General features: G+C 47.8%; 1 protein-coding gene across 1 annotated transcript in view; it reads right to left on the bottom strand.

Annotated features, from left to right (window-relative positions):
• Positions 1 to 19,864, bottom strand: part of DNAJC11 (DnaJ heat shock protein family (Hsp40) member C11) — a 50,623-nt gene that overhangs the window by 13,676 nt on the left and 17,083 nt on the right. The window contains 4 exon segments of the mRNA XM_048519403.1: positions 17 to 88; positions 90 to 143; positions 938 to 1,066; positions 15,761 to 15,862. Coding sequence (XP_048375360.1) covers positions 17 to 88; positions 90 to 143; positions 938 to 1,066; positions 15,761 to 15,862 — 357 coding nt within the window.

Raw genomic sequence — 19,864 nt, 5'->3', positions numbered from 1 at the left:
ACACTGGTCTTCTCACCTCTCCCCATCCTTTGGCAGACGTCACCACCGCGTACAAGGGCAATCACGTTTAACCGGCACCGCTCCCATCTCCTCATGCGGAGGTTTCCTGACAGGATCGCAGTGTCCGTGGCAGTAAGCGGGGCCTACAATACAGACAGACCATCATTACAGATGTGAGCTTCAGATGGGACAATACTTTGTCAAGAGAAGCCCACTTCAGAACATCTCCAAGACAGACTCCACACATTCTCTGTACTTCACTCCAATGGTATCTCATCACAGTTTGGCCAGGTGCATGTGTGGGGCAGGGTGGGAAAGCTCACAGGGAATGAAGAGACAACAACTCTCCTTCAACCTTGGGGCCAAAAGGCTTCTAAGAACTTAAGAACATATGAAAGAACCTTGCTGGATCAGACTAGAGTCCATCTAGTCCAACGCTCTGCTACTCACAGTGGCCCACCAGGTGACTTTGGGAGCTCACATGCAGGATGTGAAAGCAATGGCCTTCTGCTGCTGCTGCTCCCGGGCACCTGGTCTGCTAAGGCATTTGCAATCTCAGATCAAGGAGGATCAAGATTGGTAGCCACAGATTGACTTCTCCTCCATAAATCTGTCCAAGTTCTTTTTACAGCTATCCAGGTTTGTGGCCATCACCACCTCCTGTGGCAGCATATTCCAAACACCAATCACACGTTGCGTGAAGAAGTGTTTCCTTTTATTAGTTCTAATTCTTCCCCCCAGCATTTTCAATGTATGCCCCCTGGTTTTAGTGTTGTGTATTCTGAAGCTTGGCCACCCAAAACAGGCCATCTGAAAACAGCACGTAAATCAAGAGCTGGAACGTCAGCATATGAACCCACGTGGGATCTCTTGGCGAATGGTCTGGCTCCAGTTCTCCCCACTGTTTGCTCACATAACACATGCACACATAGCTTACTTCAATGGACTGGGATATGTGCATTTTGTTGATTTCGATCTGGGGGAAACTGCTCCCGGACACATCTTCATAGTCCTCGTCATAGCGGTCGAAGAGGTCGGTGGCATCTATTCCAACGCTAATTGTCCCCTAGGAAAAGAAAAACAGCTTGGCATTTAAAGAGATCCCCGGATTGGACATGTATGGAGGCCCTTAGCTTCCTAACCGCCTCTACCTCGCCTCTGAGTATGCTAATTCTGGCCCCAGAGGATCTTCGTGGCATCTCACTCCCCACACCAGAATCCTGCAGTCCTCTGAAACTTTGAACGTAACTTTGTTGTCCTCACCCCCAACTAAAGCAATCATTGTATTGTCGAAAAGTCACAGCCAGATCATTTTAGTTAGATCGAACATGGGTGATTCAGGATCTGATGGTGGTAAAGCAACTTGCTTTTCTACCATCAGATCCTCTGAAGATGCCAGCCACAGATGCAGGTGAAACGTCAGGAGAAAATGCTACCGGAACACGGCCATACAACCTGAAAAACCCACAACACCCTAAAAACTCTCAATGCCCTCGACACTTGTGCATTCAAGCCCCTAGATCCTTCCCCCCCTTCCTTCTTGCCTTTGCCGTCTCTCTCTCTCTCTCTCTCTTTCTCTCTCTCACGTCCACAGTCCTTTCTTGATGACACTTAAGATTGCCAGCTCTTCCAGGAAGGATTCAGTCTCCCCCACCTTTTTTTTTTGCTTGCGTGTACTGGTGGAACAGCGTCAGACAATGCTATTAAAGTATAATACTGATTGCATACCCTGTTCTAAGGGCCATCTCTCTTGTGTCTCATGATGGAAACGTGAAGCAGAAACCTGGGCAGGTGGAACAAGTGGTCAGAAGGCCCAGCGAGGCCAACGGACCCTTGTATTTCTTCAAACATAACTCATGCATTCAGCCATGAGTCATCAAGAGCGGACTAATCAAACAACACCTACAAATCAGCCCTAAATGACTGGAAGTTGAACTGCATTCTAAGGAAAACCCTGTTCTGAAACTGTTTTATCTCTGATTGGATAAAACAGCGAAAGAGCTCAAAGGGTGGTTAAAAACCAGGACAATGTTTGAGCTGCTTGCCTTTGAAAGGAAAGCAGGTGGAGGACTGACAATAGAGACGTGAAGGCATTTTCAACAGGAGGTCACTAGTTATCCCTTTGGTTTCAGAAGTCTACCAAACCGGTTTTGACTGAGTGGCAAACAGAGCTAGGGAAGACCTCAGGACTGCGTGCCATCTTGAAAGAATCACTGCTAAAGCAGACAGGCCAATGGCCTGATGATATAATGCAGCTTCAGAGGCTCACAACTACATTTGTCACATTTGTCCTTCATTTCTCCTTTGCAGACAATTTTGGACGGTGAGCCCCATGGGACAAGGATCTGCCTTTTGTCCAGAATGCAACCCCCTTTGCACATTCCACAGGATAATGTGCAAATTATATTTGCTGCACAGAAACAAGTAGCCCAGTCACACTATATTTCAGAGGCAGACCTTGGCACAGGATAAGAAAAAGAAGAAGAGTTTGGATTTATACCCCACCTTACTCTCCTGTAAGGAGACGCAAGGTGGCTGACAATCTCCTTTTCCTTCCTCTCCCCACAACAGACATCTTGTGAGGTAGGTGGGGCTGAGAGAGTCCTGAGGGAACTGCAACTAACCCAAGGTCACCCAGCAGGAATGTAGGAGTACGGAAACACATCTGGTCCACCAAATAAGCCTCCATCAAATAAGCCTCTTCCACTCAGTTAGAAAAGTGGGGAATCAAACCTGATTCTCCAGATTAGAATCCACCTGCTCTTAACCACTACACCAGGCTGGCTCTCACCCTATCCTCCTGACCAGAACTGAAATACCACCTCCCATACACACCATGCAGAACTTTTATCTTTTCTCCATGTGAAATCCTTAGTGTTCCCAAATCTCACAATCTGCCCCCTCCCTTCCCAGTGCTTCCTTTGCTTCCTGAGACTGAGTTAGGGCATCCACAGTTTTGGAAACTGCCTGGGACAGAGGTCTGTTGAATCCATGCCTCTTGGAGGCAGGTAAGCAATCCTAAGGCTGCTTTCCGGGGAACAAGTCCCATTGAGTATAATTAGTGGCCTTGCTTAAGACAGCACTGCATGTCACACGAAAAGAGTCAGATCCTTGGAGAACAACTGACCAAGAGAAACATGCCAGGAATTAATCAGAAATGCAGTAGTTCTCACCAGGGTCATTTGCAGACCAGAATTCTGCAGGGGACACAGAATTTAGAAGAAGAAGAGTTTGGATTTATATGCTCCCTTTCTCTCCTGTAAGGAGACTCAAAGGGGCTTACAATCTCCTTTTCCTTCCGTTCCCCCCCTCAACAACAAATACCCTGTGTGGTGGGTGGGGCTGAGAGAGCTTCGAAGAACTGTGACTAGCCCAAGGTCACCCAGCTGGCATGTGTTGGGAGTGCACAAGCAAATTTGGTTCCCCAGATAAGCCTCCACAGCTCAAGTGGCAGAGCAGGGAATCAAACCCGGTTCTCCAGACTAGAGCGCACCTGCTCTTAACCACCTCCCATACACTCTCTAGCTTTCCCCAGCATGGAATATGGATTTCTTCGGCCCGCCCTGAGCATCATACTAGCAAAACTGGTTACTTTCACCCAGAACAGCCAAGCTCAGCAGAGTGCTTCTACTGGGGGCAGTAATTCACTTTCATCTTCTATTGAATATGCTTTAATAGTATTGTGGGGGGTGGGGGGGGGGAGCATAGCCAACTCCAGTAATGAGCAAGCAGAAACGGTCTTGGATTTTGATTGGGAATAAAGGCAGAAAGCTGCAGCCGCTGCCAAGGGGACGTGTGGAGCGAGATGCCACAAATTGAACTGTGGAGCTTGCCAAACGAGGCGTGTCTCCTGCTTCCGCAGACCTGCCCGCTATTCAGGCTCTTGGCAGAGCTTCAACCCCGTTTTGCTTCGGCCCACGATTCTGGAGAACACCCGCTTGTCAAGTCAGGGCATCGAGACCCTTTGGAAATAAAAACGGCTTCCTGAAAATGCAGTGCCTCTTAAAATGTTTATGTCCTGCCATTAAAAAAGAGGCAGGGATTTTGCAGCCTCTGGATTTCTGAATGCACATGGAGCTCCCAGATATGGAATATGGACCATTGGAACCTCAAGGTCAGCACTGTGTACTCAGTGTGGAAGTGGCTCTTTAGGGTCTCACCTCACCTGCTGCCTGGTCTTCTTTAATTGAGACCTTCAAGAAGAAGAGGAGGAAGAGGAGTAGGAGTAGGAATTTGGATTTATCTCTCTCTTGTAAGGAGACTCAAAGGGGCTTACAATCTCCTTTCCCTCCCCCACCCCCACCACAAACACCCTGTGAGGTAGGTGGGGCTGAGAGAGCTCCGAATTAGCTTGTGCACTCCAGATTAGCTTGTGCACTCCAACACATGCCAGCTGGGTGACCTTGGGCTAGTCACAGTTCTTCAGAGCTCTCTCAGCCCCACAACAGCACAGCCCCATGTGTTATCAGGTCAGCCTTGCAAGCAAGTCTACAAAAGTTACTACCAACAAAGTTCATCTAGCTGGCTTGTCCACATGTTCCTATGTCAGCCGCCTATGACACATCAGCAGCCTCAAATGGAAAAAAGAGTCTAATTCCCTTCCAGTTGACAAAGGCTTCCCTGCGCGCTCACCTGAAATCAATTCTTTCTCACCCCAGGTTCCCAGTCAAAAGGCTATTTACAAAGCCTGCTCTAGGCATCCTCTGCTGATGCAGTCTTTTTAACATCCGAGCAGCTGGAATGTTCATAAATATTCCATACCACCTCTGCAGTAGAGCCAATAACCAGGAAGGCTACCATCAAAAAGAGTTCTAATAGCCAGCAGCTATGGAGGTTTTGAAGACAGTGCTCTGCAGTGCCGTTCCTTTTTGTGACATTTCTCTGATTTCTGACCTAAGCTGCAGACAAACAGCATCTTTCATCAAATCACTGCACTTTAATCTGATCCCACGTTTGCCCCTGAGATCACATCAGCACTGCAAAAGGTTATTGGCACATAACAATTATCACTATTGGTGATTGGTACAATTCCGTTGATCTCATTTGATCGGATCCTCTGGGGCAAGCAAGAAAATTAGTGGGTCGTTTCTCCCTCCCCACCAAAGCCCTTGTTTCTTTCACTTCCTCCACAAGGGTTATTTCAGTCACATAGGTGCCAGGCAGGCACAACAAATGCCAAGGTACTGAGAAAGAAGGCAAAGCTACTCTTAGGAGCCGGCATTGGCCCTGGCAAGGAAACCTGGCTTAAGCCACAAGGACAGGAAAAAACAACAGATGGTAGGTGGTTAAAAATAATCCTAGGGAATGAGAGCACCCCTCGTGCCACCTGATGGTGGGGGATGGGGGATGGGGAGGCATTGCTGTCCCCTCACCCTCCTGTTCAGGGCGGAGCAAATCAAAGCTCCAAATGACAGAGGGGGCAAGGAAAACAAGGTAACGCATATCAACTTGGCACGACTCCTGCACCTTGTAGAACTCAGCAGGAAGAAGAAGAATTTGGATTTATATCCCCCCCTTTCTCTCCTGTAGGAGACTCAAAGGAGCTTACAATCTCCTTGCCCTTCCCCCCTCACAACAAACACCCTGTGAGGTGGGTGGGGCTGAGAGAGCTCCGAAAAGCTGTGACTAGCCCAAGGTCACCCAGCTGGCGTGTGTGAGAGTGCACAGGCTAATCTGAATTCCCCAGATAAGCCTCCACAACTCAAGCGGCAGAGCTGGGAATCAAACCCGGGTCCTCCAGATCAGAGTTGACCTGCTCTTAGCTACTGCTCTTAGCCACTACGCCACTGCTGCTCTCAGGAAGGGGAAGGAACCACCTTGGAGCAAAGCAAGAGCAGGAGGATCGCTTGGGGTTCCTTTGATAAGCCACACCAGGTTCAGTGCTAAAACGCTGAGGTCCATACTGCCGCACGCTGGCTAGGTTCAGCCATAAAGACAAACCACGGGTGTCATGAGAAAGAGTCTAGGCTGGCCCCATAATGGCACTGGGAGTGGCAAGCTGACTCACGGCAGAGTGGGGTAGCTGCCTTGAAAGGGTTTATCAGGCCTGCGAGCGAGCTGAGGTAACTCCTCCTTGTTCCCGATCTGAACTAGCGAGGCCAAATCGGGACTGGGGAGGAGGGAGTTGCCTCAGCCGGCTCACGAGTTTGATAAGCCCCATCGAGGGGTCATATCTGGCCCCTGGGCTGCTTGTTTCCCTCCAGGTCAGGCAACATTGTTTAAGCTGAACTCTACAGCACTACTGTGAATGCCTGGTCTTCAGCGGTTTGCATGGGCTGGTTTTGAAAGTCCAGAAGAGGTGGAGCGGGCAGGCATGTCACCAGTTGGCTTGAACAGGCAGTTTGGCAGAGATGGACTAAACACCCCCAGGAAAGCTACAAAGCGGGTTCTGGGGCAGCCTATTTTCAGGAGACAGATGATGATCATAACCCCAAAATTGCACATCCATTGCGATTTTTTCCTCTTTTGCTGCGCTAGAAACCTAGTCAAAGAAAGCTGCTTTTCACAGTTTGTTTTTTCCAAGTTTTAGCGTGACATTCCTAATCTGCTTAAAAAAACCCCTCTTAATTAAATCGTTTCACAAAGAATTGTTCGACAGATCTGAAGAAACAATTCCCACCACGGTTCCCCTTTCTTCCTGCAGAACGCTAGATGCTGCTAGAAGCCTCAAATGCCTGGACCGGCCAGGAAAAAACCTCCGTTTTTAGGAAATAAAGAGAAAGTCTGCATCAGGCTAGTCACGGACACAGGTCGAGGAACAAACAGACTGCTGAGGGTTGGAATGCAGTAATTGAGGGACAGTCCTTGTTCCAAGGTCACAGACATAATAAAGACAAGGGGAAGAAAGGAGGACAAAGGAGAGGAAGAGAAACATCAAAGCTGCAAACAACCAGCCCTAAATTAAAAGGTATTTTCCCACAAGGGCCAAAAGTGAGATTGTTATAACCGGAACGTTCGGGGGGGGGGGGGGAATCGGAGGCTTTGGCGAAGGCAGCAGCAGCAGCAGCATTTCAAAAAGGCAGAGAATGACTCCATGCCTGGTTTATCGGTTTGGTACAGATTAAAAGCAAAGTGATGATTATTGACAGATTAAGCAACAACAGAATAAATCAACGTCTCGGTATAGATAGTAGACCTAATGCAGGGATGGCCAACGGACTATCCACTGGCCACGTCTGGCTGCCAAGTATGGTTCTCCCCCCATCTCCAAATCCTATTGAGAGCCATAGAGATTGGAGCTATGGGGCGTGTTGGCAACCACAGATTCACAGACCTCTAATACGTCGCATCCCCAGGCCCCTAGAAACGGTAGGGTACACCCTTCCAATCTCTGCATACACAATTAAGCCAATATCCACCAGCAACCCACAATCCTGACTGTAACAGAATTCTTACCCACTAAGGCCTGGTCAGAGGTGTATCTAGGGAAAATGTAGCCTGGTGCAAAATCTGAGCCCCCTCCCCGTAATGGCAGCCGCCCTCCCCCAACATGACCAAACTTTTTTTGCATGGACCCAGGGGGAAGGAGGAGGGGTATGGGGGTGATTTTCCGGGGGGAAGGAGGAGGGGTGTGATTTTCCTCCTCCCATGTGACTAAATGGCCGCAGCCCGGGGACATTGGACCCCATATGTCCCCCTGGGTGGTACGCCCCTGGGCCTGGTTCATACATGCATGGTCAATGCCTGATGGACTGCAAGGTCAAGGTGTGGCTCTGCTCGTGTGAACGCACCTTACGGAGCAAAGAGACGGGACTTCTGCATCACTTCACAAACACAGCATTTCTGCAGCATAATCCGTTCGTACTTCGAGGGGAGAATCTAGTGTTGTGGGGACATACCTGAATCCGCCTTGGATGCTGGCAGAACCAAACCCCACAGCTGCAAGAATTAAAAGACTATTGCATGCTTGTGAGCATACACAGGGAGTTAATGTCGACAGCAAAGTCCAAGTGAGCACAGCCAACAAAAATGTCACTGTGGCCCCTCTGGGAATCTCAGTTCAGGAGAAGCACATCTTTCCATTAAACTAAATCCACTAGTGGTGGCAGAAGCAGTATTAGAGAGGTCGGTCAAGAAGATTTTTTTAAAAATGTCGATATAGAAGAAGGTCACTGTGCAATTTTCTGTTGCTGCAAGGAAACTCTCCAAGAGGTGCATTCCATATTACTTCTACCAACCTTTGTGCTTGTACACTGTCTTTCAGAGAATAGTGCTTTGACCATCAGAAATCCCCTTTTATTTGCACCAAACTGAAAAAGATAATCTCAGGGCCAAGCTAGAATTATGGCATCCGTGGGTCTGACATAAAGATGCTGTAACATCTAAATGGCTGCGTTATCTAAGACAGCTCTGGAAAACTGGGTAGGAGATATCTTCACTCTTTGCATCCAAATGAGAGTGAGAGCTGTTGGGAGTGGACCAGAAACGCACCCAAATGAAGCTGTGTTCATAAGCCAACCATGGCAAGTAACCTTCGCACGTAAGCAACCAACTGCAGTTGGCAGGACATAAGACTGGCCAGAAATTGTTGATTTTAGGGGACCAGGTTATTTTGCAGCCATACAGGCTTCCAAGAGCTCACAGGATATTCAAGGATGGCTGCTCTTTGCAGGGGCATACCACCCAGGGGGACATATAGGGTCAAATATCCCCAGGCTGTGGCCATTTAGTCACGTGGGGGACAGAAAATTGCTCCCCACACCCCTCTTCCTTCATCCTGGGGTGAGATGACCTGGTACAAAAAAAAATTGTTTGGCCGTGGTGGGGGAGGGCGGCCGCTTATACGGGTAGGGTAGGGTGGGGGCAGAAAACTCAGATTTTGCACCAGGCGACATTTTCCCTAAATACGCCTCTGGCTTTTTGCAAAAATAAAATGCAGAAGGGTGTGTGTGTGTGTCTTAAATGTACCCTTAATGAGTCACCTTGCACGTTGCAAGGACACAGGAACAAGGGAAGAAAACATAAGTTAGCGCTTGGAGGCGTTCAGTTGAAGACAGGGGAGAAGGCCAGGTAAGATTTCCAAATGCCACCTGAGGCAAAACGTCATTACAGGTTTGTTTGTTTGTTTTTAAAAAGCACTGCGTTCAATAGCACCCTAGATATATCTGCCTCATTGTAGAGGCACCCACATTCTGCGCACACCCCTACCCACTAAGTCCAAGCAAACTGCTACGGAAAGTCCTTGACCACTAGATGTGTTTGAGCAAAGCCCCCTTTCCAAAGAGTGTATTTGTGGAACTCATATCGGCACAAACACTCAGCTTGCCCACTGGGCAACAGTACGCAAAGCAGATGTACCTTCCTCCTAATCGGAATTTAACCACTCTCCTCACAGCAGATCACTGACTTCCTCCAACCTGCCAAGTGCAGCGTATCAAAACAGTGAAAGAGTTTTTATATATATATATATATATATATATATAAAATATATTTAATATATATATATTAAAGACCCAGACAACTCGCAGTCTGCCAAGCTGCATGCGTCTGGTTATTACTCCCCGTTTCTGGTTAGAAATGCTTACTTATTTGGAGCCATTTTATAGAACTAATAAACCGTTGGAAATTTTAAAATAACTTGCGTTCTTGTATGAAACGATCACAGCTGCGCTACCTAATTCCACAGGAACGCTGCCTGGAGAGGCATTTCCATAGAATGCCAATAAGCAATTGCTGTAAACACCCAGATGGCTGATTTTTATCACCGGATGCAGAGGCTCCAAGCTTTCCACGCGTCTCTCCTCCTTTATGTTCAGCCGTCACGGCTAAAATGCAGCCAAGGTGTTGAAAATGTCGAGTCCCCCAAAGCCAAAGGGAAAGAAAAGGGCAACAAAGTGCCCCATGCGCAAGCAGATACGGCAGACTAGGGGTGGATTTTTTTTGACTGCTGCAGAATTCCTTTAAGGTGTGTGCTGGTTTATTTATTTATTTATTTTTTAAACTTTTATACCGCCCCATCCCAGGTGTAAGGTGCTGCAGGCAGACATGATGAAGGAAGAATAAGAGTTGGATTTATATCCCCCTTTTCTCTCCTGTAAGGAACTCAAAGGGGCTTACAATCTCCTTTCCCTCCCCTGCTCCCCACAACAAACACCCTGCGAGGTGGGTGGGGCTGAGAGAGCTCCAAAGAACTGTGACAAGCCCAAGGTCACCCAGCTGGTGTGTGTTGGAGTGCATAAGCTAAATCTGGTCCCCCAGATAAGCCTCCACAGCTCAAGTGGCAGTGCTGACTTATGGTGACCCTGTAGGTAGGGTTTTCAAGGCAAGAGATGTTCAGAGATAGTTTGCCGCTGCCTGCCTCAGCATGGGCTGAGTGAGTCTGGAGAGAAGGGTGACTGGCTCAAGGTCACCCAGCAGGATTCATGGGAAAGAACGGGGAATCAAACCAGATTCTCCAGATTATAGTCTGCTGCTCTTAACCACTAGGCCACGCTGGCCCTCTGGCGTGGTATAGTGGTTAAGAACAGGTGGATTCTAATCTGGAGAACCGGGTTTGATTCCCCACTCCTCCACTGGAGTGCCGAAGGCTTATCTGGTGAACTGGATTTGTTTCCTCACACCTACATGCCTGCTGGGTGACCTTGGGCTAGTCATAGTTCTTCAGAACTCTCTCAGCCCCACCTACCTAAACTGGTGCTTGTTGCGGGGAGAGGAAGGGAAAGGAGCTTGTAAGCCACCTTGAGTCTCCTTACAGGAGAGAAAGGTGGGGCATAAATCCAAAATCCTCCTTCTATTTCTCTTTAGATGTTGCTAATTTGAATGTTAAGACAGACTGCATGACGAGAGAAGGTGGAAACATTCTTTTATTCAGAAGCATAGGAGGGTGCTTGTTGCTGGGGTTTGCATCTCGGTTGTCTGACAGGATGTACTTGCTAGTGCTGATCTGGGCAAGGGAACCTTTAACTGAAATTAGTATTTGTAAGCTTATGCAGAATTATTTATGCCTAATAAAGGTTTACTGTACTGTACTATTTGTAAGCTGCAATGCCCAGTCAAAAAGTTCTTCCATCTGCAGGACAATCCCCCAGACAGCCCAATTTGAGAATACAAAGGCTTGATCTGTTGGCACCCTTCCTCTCTTCCTTTCACCTGTTTATTCGTTGCTTAGTCTCTGGAGATGCTCACCAGTTTACAGTTTATAATTTAATTTTTCATTTTCTTTTCTCTTCTGTTTTTACAGCAGCCTTTCCCTTTTTTTGCTCCAACAGTGTTATTGCTGGAAAATTGAATTAAGACAGGTAAGGGAGCAATCCACCAAGTGCTACTGAGGCATGGAAACTGCTGAAATGAATGGCAAATCGAGTGATTGTAGGATGTGGTGGGTAGATCCCCTCACAATGGGTGTGGCTTGGTGTTCAAGACCTGCATCTGTTTCTGCTAGATCTTGGGAGCCAGCCACCAGCTTGTCACCTCTGGGATATCAGGGCAATCTCAATTAGCGGCAGGAGCAGCAGTGGCGTAGTGGTTAAGAGAAGGTGTACTTTAATCTGGAGGAACTGGGTTTGATTCCCTGCTCTGTCTGAGCTGTGGAGGCTTATCTGGGGAATTCAGATTGGCCTGTGCACTCCAACACACTGGGTGACCTTGGGCTAGCCATAGTTCTTTGGAGCTCTCTCAGCCCCACCTACCTCACAGGGTGTTTGTTGTGAGGGGGGAAGGGAAGGAGTTTGTAAGCCCCTTTGAGTCTCCTATGGGAGAAAAAGGGGGGATATAAATCCAACTCTTTTTCTTCAATCTCACCTGCAGTTCTGTTTGGGGCTTATTTCTGTTGCAGGTTTATTTTTGCAACATATTTGTTGTTTTATGAAAACTTTACCTTTTGGAACATTATGGATTGAATATGGATTTCAAAATGCACACATTTCAGCATTCCCAAGAAGCTGAGGGCACTGGGTCCAGACTGACACAGCCACATTGCCGACGTGGATATAGACCAAACCATTGACGCAGCCTCTTCAAAAACCAGGTGGCGAGCACCCCGCATTAACCCAAAGCCCAAGAGGCAGTTTCTGCCTGTGACCTTGGAAGGCTTAGGAGAAAATCACTGATGCAAATGTTATCTCTTTTGAACATCAAGAAGAAAGAAGTAGATGCCTTATTATGTCCAGATGATGTATCCCAGATCTTTGGATTGTGTGTATGGCTGGGAGCCCAGCACCAGAGACTCCCAAGACTTAGAACATCAGATCCCAAAGATAAATCAAGCCTCACACAAAGTGAGTTCACTTGGGTCTCAGAAGCTGCTTCCAGCGCAGAAGGTAACAGGATATGAAACACCAATATCAGCAACAGGTATAAATACCAGGAGCGTAGCTTTGTGATGGTACGCCTGTTGTACTTCAGAATCCAGCCCAAGTTGTGGAATTGAAAGATCCTGAGCTTAAGGCACTCAATTTCTCAATTCGTGTTGGGGCAGCCAAAGTCCGGCACACTGTAAACAATTATCAGTTGCTGAGTAGTACTGGGGAGAAGTGAAGCATCAGTTGCGCCTCTTCACCCCACCACATGCAATGTCATTGTAGAAGGGTATGTACTGGCACTGTGGGTCACAGCAATGGTGCTCTGCCACAGTTCCAGGGGTAAGAAGGACAGCCAACTGCAGTGCAACATGGGGGGAAGAAGAAGAGGAGAAGGAGGAGGAAGAGTTTGGATTTATATCCCGCCTTTCTTTCCTGTAAGGAGACTCAAGGTGGCTTACAAGCTCCTTTCCCTTCCTCTCCCCACAACAGACACCTGGTGAGGCAGGTGGGGCTGAGAGAGTTCTGAGAGAACTGTGACTAACCCAAGGTCACCCAGCAGGAAAGTAGGAGTGTGAAAACACACCTGGTTCACCAGATAAGCCTCCCCCACTCAGGTGGAGGAGTGGGGAATCAACCTCTGTTCTCCAGATTAGAATTCACCACGCTGGCTCTCATAACTGCTGATTTGAAGAGAAACGTTAAAACCTCTTTGGCCGTGTGCTTGGGCTCAAGACCTGCAGGGAAAGGGACTCTGCGTACTGCAGCTTTGTTTGTCAACTTGACTTCTTTAAAATACATGCGCTGCAAATACGAAACATGCGAGTGTATAGTTTCTCAAGCCGAGAACAGCATCATCCATAACCACCGACTGTCCCAAAAGCATTATGAAGTTTTCTCTCTCCCTTTCGTTTAAAAGGGCACTTGCTGTGCCTCTGGAAGGGTTCCAAAGTTTCTTGCGCTTATTTTGCAATTCTAAGTTAACTGCTGGAAGGTTCCCGCAGCACAGCTGGGGGCCCGCTCTGCTTCAAGGATGTCTCCAACTGCTGCTGCCGGAGGGGAGGGGCCCCCTCCTCAGAGAACTGTGAGACATTTCACCTGAAAGCTCTCCACGGCCTCGTCCCCACCTCTTCTCAGTTAAGAAGGAGAAAAGTTTGGATTTATATCCCCCCCCCTTTCTCTCCTGTACGGAAACTCAAAGGGGCTAAAAATCTCCTTTCCCTCCCTCCCCCACAACAAACACCCTGTGAGGTGGGAGGGGCTAAGAGAGCTCTGAAGAACTGTGACTAGGCCAAGGTCACCCAGCTGACATGTGTTGGAGTGCACAAGCTAATCTGGTTCCCCAGATAAGCCTGCACAGCTCAAGTGTGCAGAGCGGGGAATCAAACCCGATTCTCCAGATTAGAGTGCACCTGCTCTTAACCACTATACCACGTTGACTCTCCCCCAATCCTGCAAGCAAACGTAACTGGGGCAGCACCTCCACAAATCTCCCCCCTAAAGCCCATTATCACGGACCAAACCAAAGCCTAAACATGCACAACTGCGTTTTCTTTCATCCACCTCTTGCCTCTACCCATCCGCACCCTTTGCCTCTCCCGTTTCACCCCTCTGTTGTTTCCCCTGCTTTCTAAATTTGGACTGTAAGCTCCTTGGGGACAAAGAACTACCTTAAATGGTTTGGGAAAGAGGAGCCAATGGGTTAGGGTTTCCAGTGACCATTTGTAAATAAGCCACATGTCTTCCTAGTGATGCTTTTAGTCATCCATTTCTGCCAAAGCCCCTCTTTTACTCAGCCTTTTGATTCTGGTTGCTACCTCCTCTCTCCAAATCGTGACCCACATTCACCCATCTCCCGCTGCCTCTTCTCCTTCCAATTCCTCTGGAATCACCACTCTACAATCTAACAAGCCCATGTCTCCCGCCCGCCCCAGTTAGTCAGTATCATATCTCAATACATCTGGACAACTCTTGCTCTACCAGTTCTACCACCCTCAGCGGTCTGAAGGTGTCTAGCGGTTGATAACATTTCCACACACACACCCCGCTTGGTACCCCGTTGCTGGAAACGACACTTGCACGACGCTACTTCTCATTTTGTTGAAATCCCTCCTCAATATTCGCTTGCACAACACCTTGGATCCACCCTCTTTCACTAAAACAAAAGTGAAGTAATTTTAACTGTTTCCCTTATTCACGCCCCCCCACCTCACCCTGGATTCTACCTCTCTTATATCTAAGTTTGTTACAAGTGCTTAAGGGAAAGGACCCGCTTTCTTGTTCTCTGCAGAGCACTCTGGTACACTGATGGTGCTATGTGATTATTATAAATCCAGAAGAAACCACTGTACCCTGACTCAAGACTCTTGTGCAAACGTTTTAATAAAAGTGCAAGTGCAAAACAACGTGATAAAGGGCTAAGCGTGCAAATTATTATATACAAAACAGCAGCATAAATGTCTAGGAACAATCATTCAACACGAAGTCAAATAAGTTCATATATATAGACTGCCTAATCCGGGATCTCATTTCCACAGTAACTGATGTTACAAAAAGTTCATAAATGTTAAAAGAAGTTTAAAGGACCCAGTTCTCTCAACTGGAAAACTGCTATCCTTCCGTTACATGTAGGGAAATAGGAATTGAACCAACCAATAAGTTAGCATCTAGTAAAGAACGGATCTCCTGGTCTGTCGGCAATCAGGAATAAAACTGATCTCCTGGTCAGTTGGCACCAAGCAAAGCAGAACGTATTCCACAGTAAAGTCACATTTTCAGAATGCCTTTCTCTGCGATTATGTGGCTGTTGCCATCTTATTTCAGGGTTAAAAAGTAGAAACGATTCTCAAATCCCTGAGGCGGCTAAGATGCCCTTGCCATTTCGTGCTGTAGTGAAGAATTCTGGTGCTGCCTCAAAACATAACTCATAAGAACATAAGAAAGAGCCTGCTGGATCAGACCAGAGTCCATCTAGTTCAGCACTCTGCTACTCGCAGTGGCCCACCAGGTGACTTTGGGGGCTCACATGCAGGAGGTGAAAGCAATGGCCTGCTGCTGCTCCAGAGCACCTGGTCTGCTAAGGCATTTGCAATCTCAGATCAAGGAGGATCAAGATTGGTAGCCATAGATCGGCTTCTCCTCCATAAATCTGTCCAAGCCCCTTTGAAAGCTACCCAGGTTAGTGGCCTTCACTACCTCCTGTGGCAGAAGGTACTTTTAAGGCAGGGAGGTATATTAAGGACATTTAGTATAACCACGTGTACAACACTGCAGAGGTGGTTGTACACAAGCCTGCCAGAATGGCTTCCCCCGAAGCGCTTGTAACCCTCCGTGAAAACTTAACTTCACCCTCACCGTGCCATCTCCACGCTGCAATGGGAAATCACAGAAAATGTGGCCAACTTAAACTTAAGGGAGGTGGCAATTTCATCATCTATTTTCACACCTTTTTGCGGCTAGAAGATACAAGCGTGCGCGCACACACACACACACTCACAGCCAAGTGGGCCCCTCCAGCTTTTTACCTTGGGGTTAGTCCGCTGCTGAAGCCTTCTCTCCTCCCTCTCTCTCTGCAAGCGTTCGAATTCCTCCCGGATTTCGGCAGGCGTCCTCCTCCTCTCCACCACCTGCGAGAGAAGGAAATTGAGAATGAGAAGCTCAACAGCTGTGGGACAGCCAGCAAACAATTATGGGGAAATTTGATCAGGGATGCAACTGGAAGCTCTCAAGAGCTTCCCAGCCTCTGCACAGACTGGCTCCAGGGGGCTTTTCATTTCCCCTCCTTCGTGATTCAGTGTTCTCGCTCCTAAATGAAGTCTTGGAAGTTGAGGGTTATTTTATTCAGATTTACAGTCAAGGCTCCTGCCCGTCATCGGCGCTTTGGTACAAAAGACTACAATCTGATTACAAATGAATGCTCTGGGCTGCCATTTTAGCAGGCAACCAACACAAGCATCGAAAAAACATCGGAGCAACACTAAGGCGGTAACAAGATGAACGGTCTACTCCCCACCTGAAATGGATGATTGCTTGTGACTGGCTAGTCCCAGCACCACGATTAATTAATTCAGAGACACTTAGATTTATGGGCCACCCAACACCAGGAAGGTGGCGCATATTACAGTAAAAGCAAGTGCACATATGCACACACATATAGAGCTTTCAGGCCAGGGAACAGCCATGCAGATGACGGGCAGGGCTAAACACACAAGAGTAGGCTCCTTTATCAGTCATCAATGGCTGAATTTAGTGTCTATCATCAAAATGGGAGGATACCTTTTCTCTCTTCCTTGGGGGATGGCGTACTACTGCGTTCAGGGATGGTGACCTTGTGAAACCTGACACTGGGTGAACAAGGGGAGGGGAAAAAGAAATATGCCCAGGGCCCAGAGAAATGCTGCACACCCCAGAGTCATTTCAAAATCAGTGCAGTACAGTGGTTAGAACATCAGGGCTAGCATTTGGGAGATTTCAGTATCACTTTGCCGAGGAAGCTTGCTGGGTGACCTTGGGCCAGTCACGCACACTCACCTAGGCCTAACTCACAGGGTTGTTGTGAGGATAAAATGGAAACAGGAAGAACAATGAAAACTACTTGGGGTCCCTACTGGGGAGACAGGAGGGGCATGAATGAAGCAAACAGAAAATCAAATAAATATGTGTCTTCTCTACACCCACAAATCCTCTTCCCAAGAGGATTCTTGTCCAGAATGCAAACCTCTTTGCACATTCCACAGGATAATGTGCAAATTATATTTGCTACACAAAAAATTATATTTGCTACACAAAAAGAAGAAGAAGAAGAGGAGGAGGAGGAGGAGGAGGAGGAGGAGGATTTATATCCCACCTTTCTCTCCTGTAAGGAGACTCAAGGGCTTACAAGCTCCTTTCCCTTCCTCTACCCACAACAGACACGTTGTGAGGCAGGAGGGGCTGAGAGAGTTCAGAGAGAACTGTGGCTAGCCCAAGGTCACCCAGCAGGAATGTAGGAGTGCGGAAACACATCTGGTTCCCCAGAGAAGCCTCTGGAACTCTGGCACTCAGGTGGAGGAGTGGGGAATCAAACCCGGTTCTCCAGATTAGAATCCACCTGCTTCAAACCATTACACCACACTGAGAGCTTGCCATAGTACCTGCCTGGTCACGTTTGGTCTGATCCTGAAAGACAATTCTGAAAACAGCACAAACGCTCTCCAGCCCAGCCGAGGGCACCAGCAGATGAGGAGGGAAGAACACACCCACCCACGCCCAGTGTCGCTGCATCCAGACACCCTCCCTCCACATTCACCTATTACCAGCAACTGCGCTCATTTGAAGAGGAAGCCAGCACAGGGCAAGAGAGTTTAATGGCACTTAAAATACTGGCAGCTGTTTTAAAAGTAATACCCACTGCCTCCCCAGAGTGAAAGCTATTACTGAAGTGGGATGGGATTGTATATTAAACAATTCATCCAGCAGCTGCAGGAACACTCCTTGAAGGCTGCCGACGGCGGCTCCATAAAACGAGCTCTGCTGGTTAGATTTGGCTTCACAGTATAAGTAATGGGCTCATTTTATCTACAGCGCATTATCCCAATACAGTTCTGAGTTAATACCCGGGGAGGCGCTTTGTATGCCGCCCGCTAAAAGGCCGTTCCTTAATCTTTCGGCAAAGGCCTCGCCACGTGTTTTATCACCGTCATCATCAGAACTTCGGATACGGCTCCGATGCGGGGGAACGAAACCGGCCCGCTCTTGCCTCTTCAACCTCAAATCCAGTTTATTAAAAGCCCGATTTTCGAAAGAACGTTTATCAGCAACGAAGCGCTCTTTATTTTCTTGACAGCAGCACGTCATTTTGTAGTGGAAGGTGGTTGTGGTTTTTTTTCCCCCCAGGTTGCCAATTTGCTTTGCCCTTTGAAAAGCAACAGCCAGCTGCTCAATATTGGCTCGGGAGAAGGAGACGGTGCAGTATTCCTGGGAAAGTTGGGGGAGGGAGACTGTTTCGGCCCCTGACACTACTGCCAAGCTCTGGGTAGAGAAGAGAATGCCAACTCGTTTCTGTCTAGAGCTAGTGGATGGTGGACTACCTGTGGCCCATCCCCATATCAGAGCACATTTTATCATATAGAGCAGTGGTGGCGAACCTTTGGCACTCCAGATGTTATGGACTACAGTTCCCATCAGCCCCTGTCAGCATGGCCAATTGGCCATGCTGGCAGGGGCTGATGGGAACTGTAGTCCATAACATCTGGAGTGCCAAAGGTTTGCCACCATGGATATAGGGCAAGTAAAACCTCATGCCAGTCTACCCTCAGAAGTGCCCACAGAAGGTGATGCTGCCCAGAGCAGAATGATAGGTAGGTTCTTAAACAAGTGCAGACATTTTTCAACTTTGAGGGTGACACCTGTCATGGCTGAAGCATGTTTCGAAGCTTCTTATGGCAGCCAGGTAATCTTAAGCCAGAGCCAGGGTAAAATAGCAGAAAAAAGATGTGTTCTGAGCCAGAAAGGTCCTTTAGAAGAAGAAGAGTTTGGATTTATACCCCACCTTTCCCTCCTGTAAGGAGATTCAAGGTGACTTATAAGCTCCTTTCCCTTCCTCTCCCCACAACAGACACCTTGTGAGGAAGGTGGGACTGAGAGAGTTCAGAAAGAACTGTGAGTAGTCCAAGGTCACCCAGCAGCAATGTAGGAGTGTGGAAACACATCTGGTTCACCAGATAAGCCTCAGCCACTCAGGTGGAAAGTGGGGAATCAAACCTGGTTCTCCAGATTAGAATCCACCTGCTCTTAACCATTACACCACACTGGCTCTCAAATCTCAATCATCAAGAGGCCTTCAGCAAGCCTCTCTCTCCCTCCAACTCAGAAATATAGGTCCAGTAAGACTCACCTTACAATAGGGGTTACTGAGACAAGAAAATACTTGGAATGCCTGAAGGGTGCTATATAAACCAAGTATCAAACCAAAATACCATGTTTAAAGGAACCCTACTGCTGCAGTGCCTTTCAACAAAGATCAAAGGAACATTCTACAAAGGTCCCCAGTTCAAGCCCCAGAATCTCCAGTTAAAAGGATCAGACAACAAGCAATACGAAAGGCCTCTGCTTAAGACCCTGCAGAGACTCTGCCAGTCATAGAAAACGGCGACCTTGATAGATCAAGGGCCGGATTCCATACAAGGTAGCTTTGTCTGGTCCCCGGCCCACTGTAGACCCCTCCCCAGAAAAATAAAGCTGTCAATGGACCCTCAGGAATAGTATAAGGGTCCTGAAGAACTGGGGAATTGACAGGTCCCCACCCCCTCTGCTAAAAACACCCTGCTTTGTTGGATCAGTGCCAATAACAGGACAATAATGCTAACATAAAACAGCACGCCGCCAAACAAAACAGCATAAAATGAAAACAGCATAAAATCTTCCCAGCGTAAAAGTTAGAGCAACAGCTTACTTTGTAGTGGCAATTAGAATATCTTTTTATATAGCGGCAGGGGGGCAAAAACCCTTAGGAGTAGAGTTTTCACAGACTCTATGACTTCAGGTTGCAGGCATATTGGACAAAATTAAGACCCCACTTGACAGATTAATTTCTTTGTTAAAACTAAGGCTACTTGATGCCCAGGTTGGAGTGCCCGAGGCAAGATGGA

This window comes from Sphaerodactylus townsendi, linkage group LG16, assembly GCF_021028975.2.
Source record: "Sphaerodactylus townsendi isolate TG3544 linkage group LG16, MPM_Stown_v2.3, whole genome shotgun sequence".
Taxonomy (NCBI): domain Eukaryota; kingdom Metazoa; phylum Chordata; class Lepidosauria; order Squamata; family Sphaerodactylidae; genus Sphaerodactylus; species Sphaerodactylus townsendi.
The sequence above is the reverse complement of the archived record's forward strand: the minus strand, read 5'-3'. Positions and strand labels throughout refer to the sequence as shown.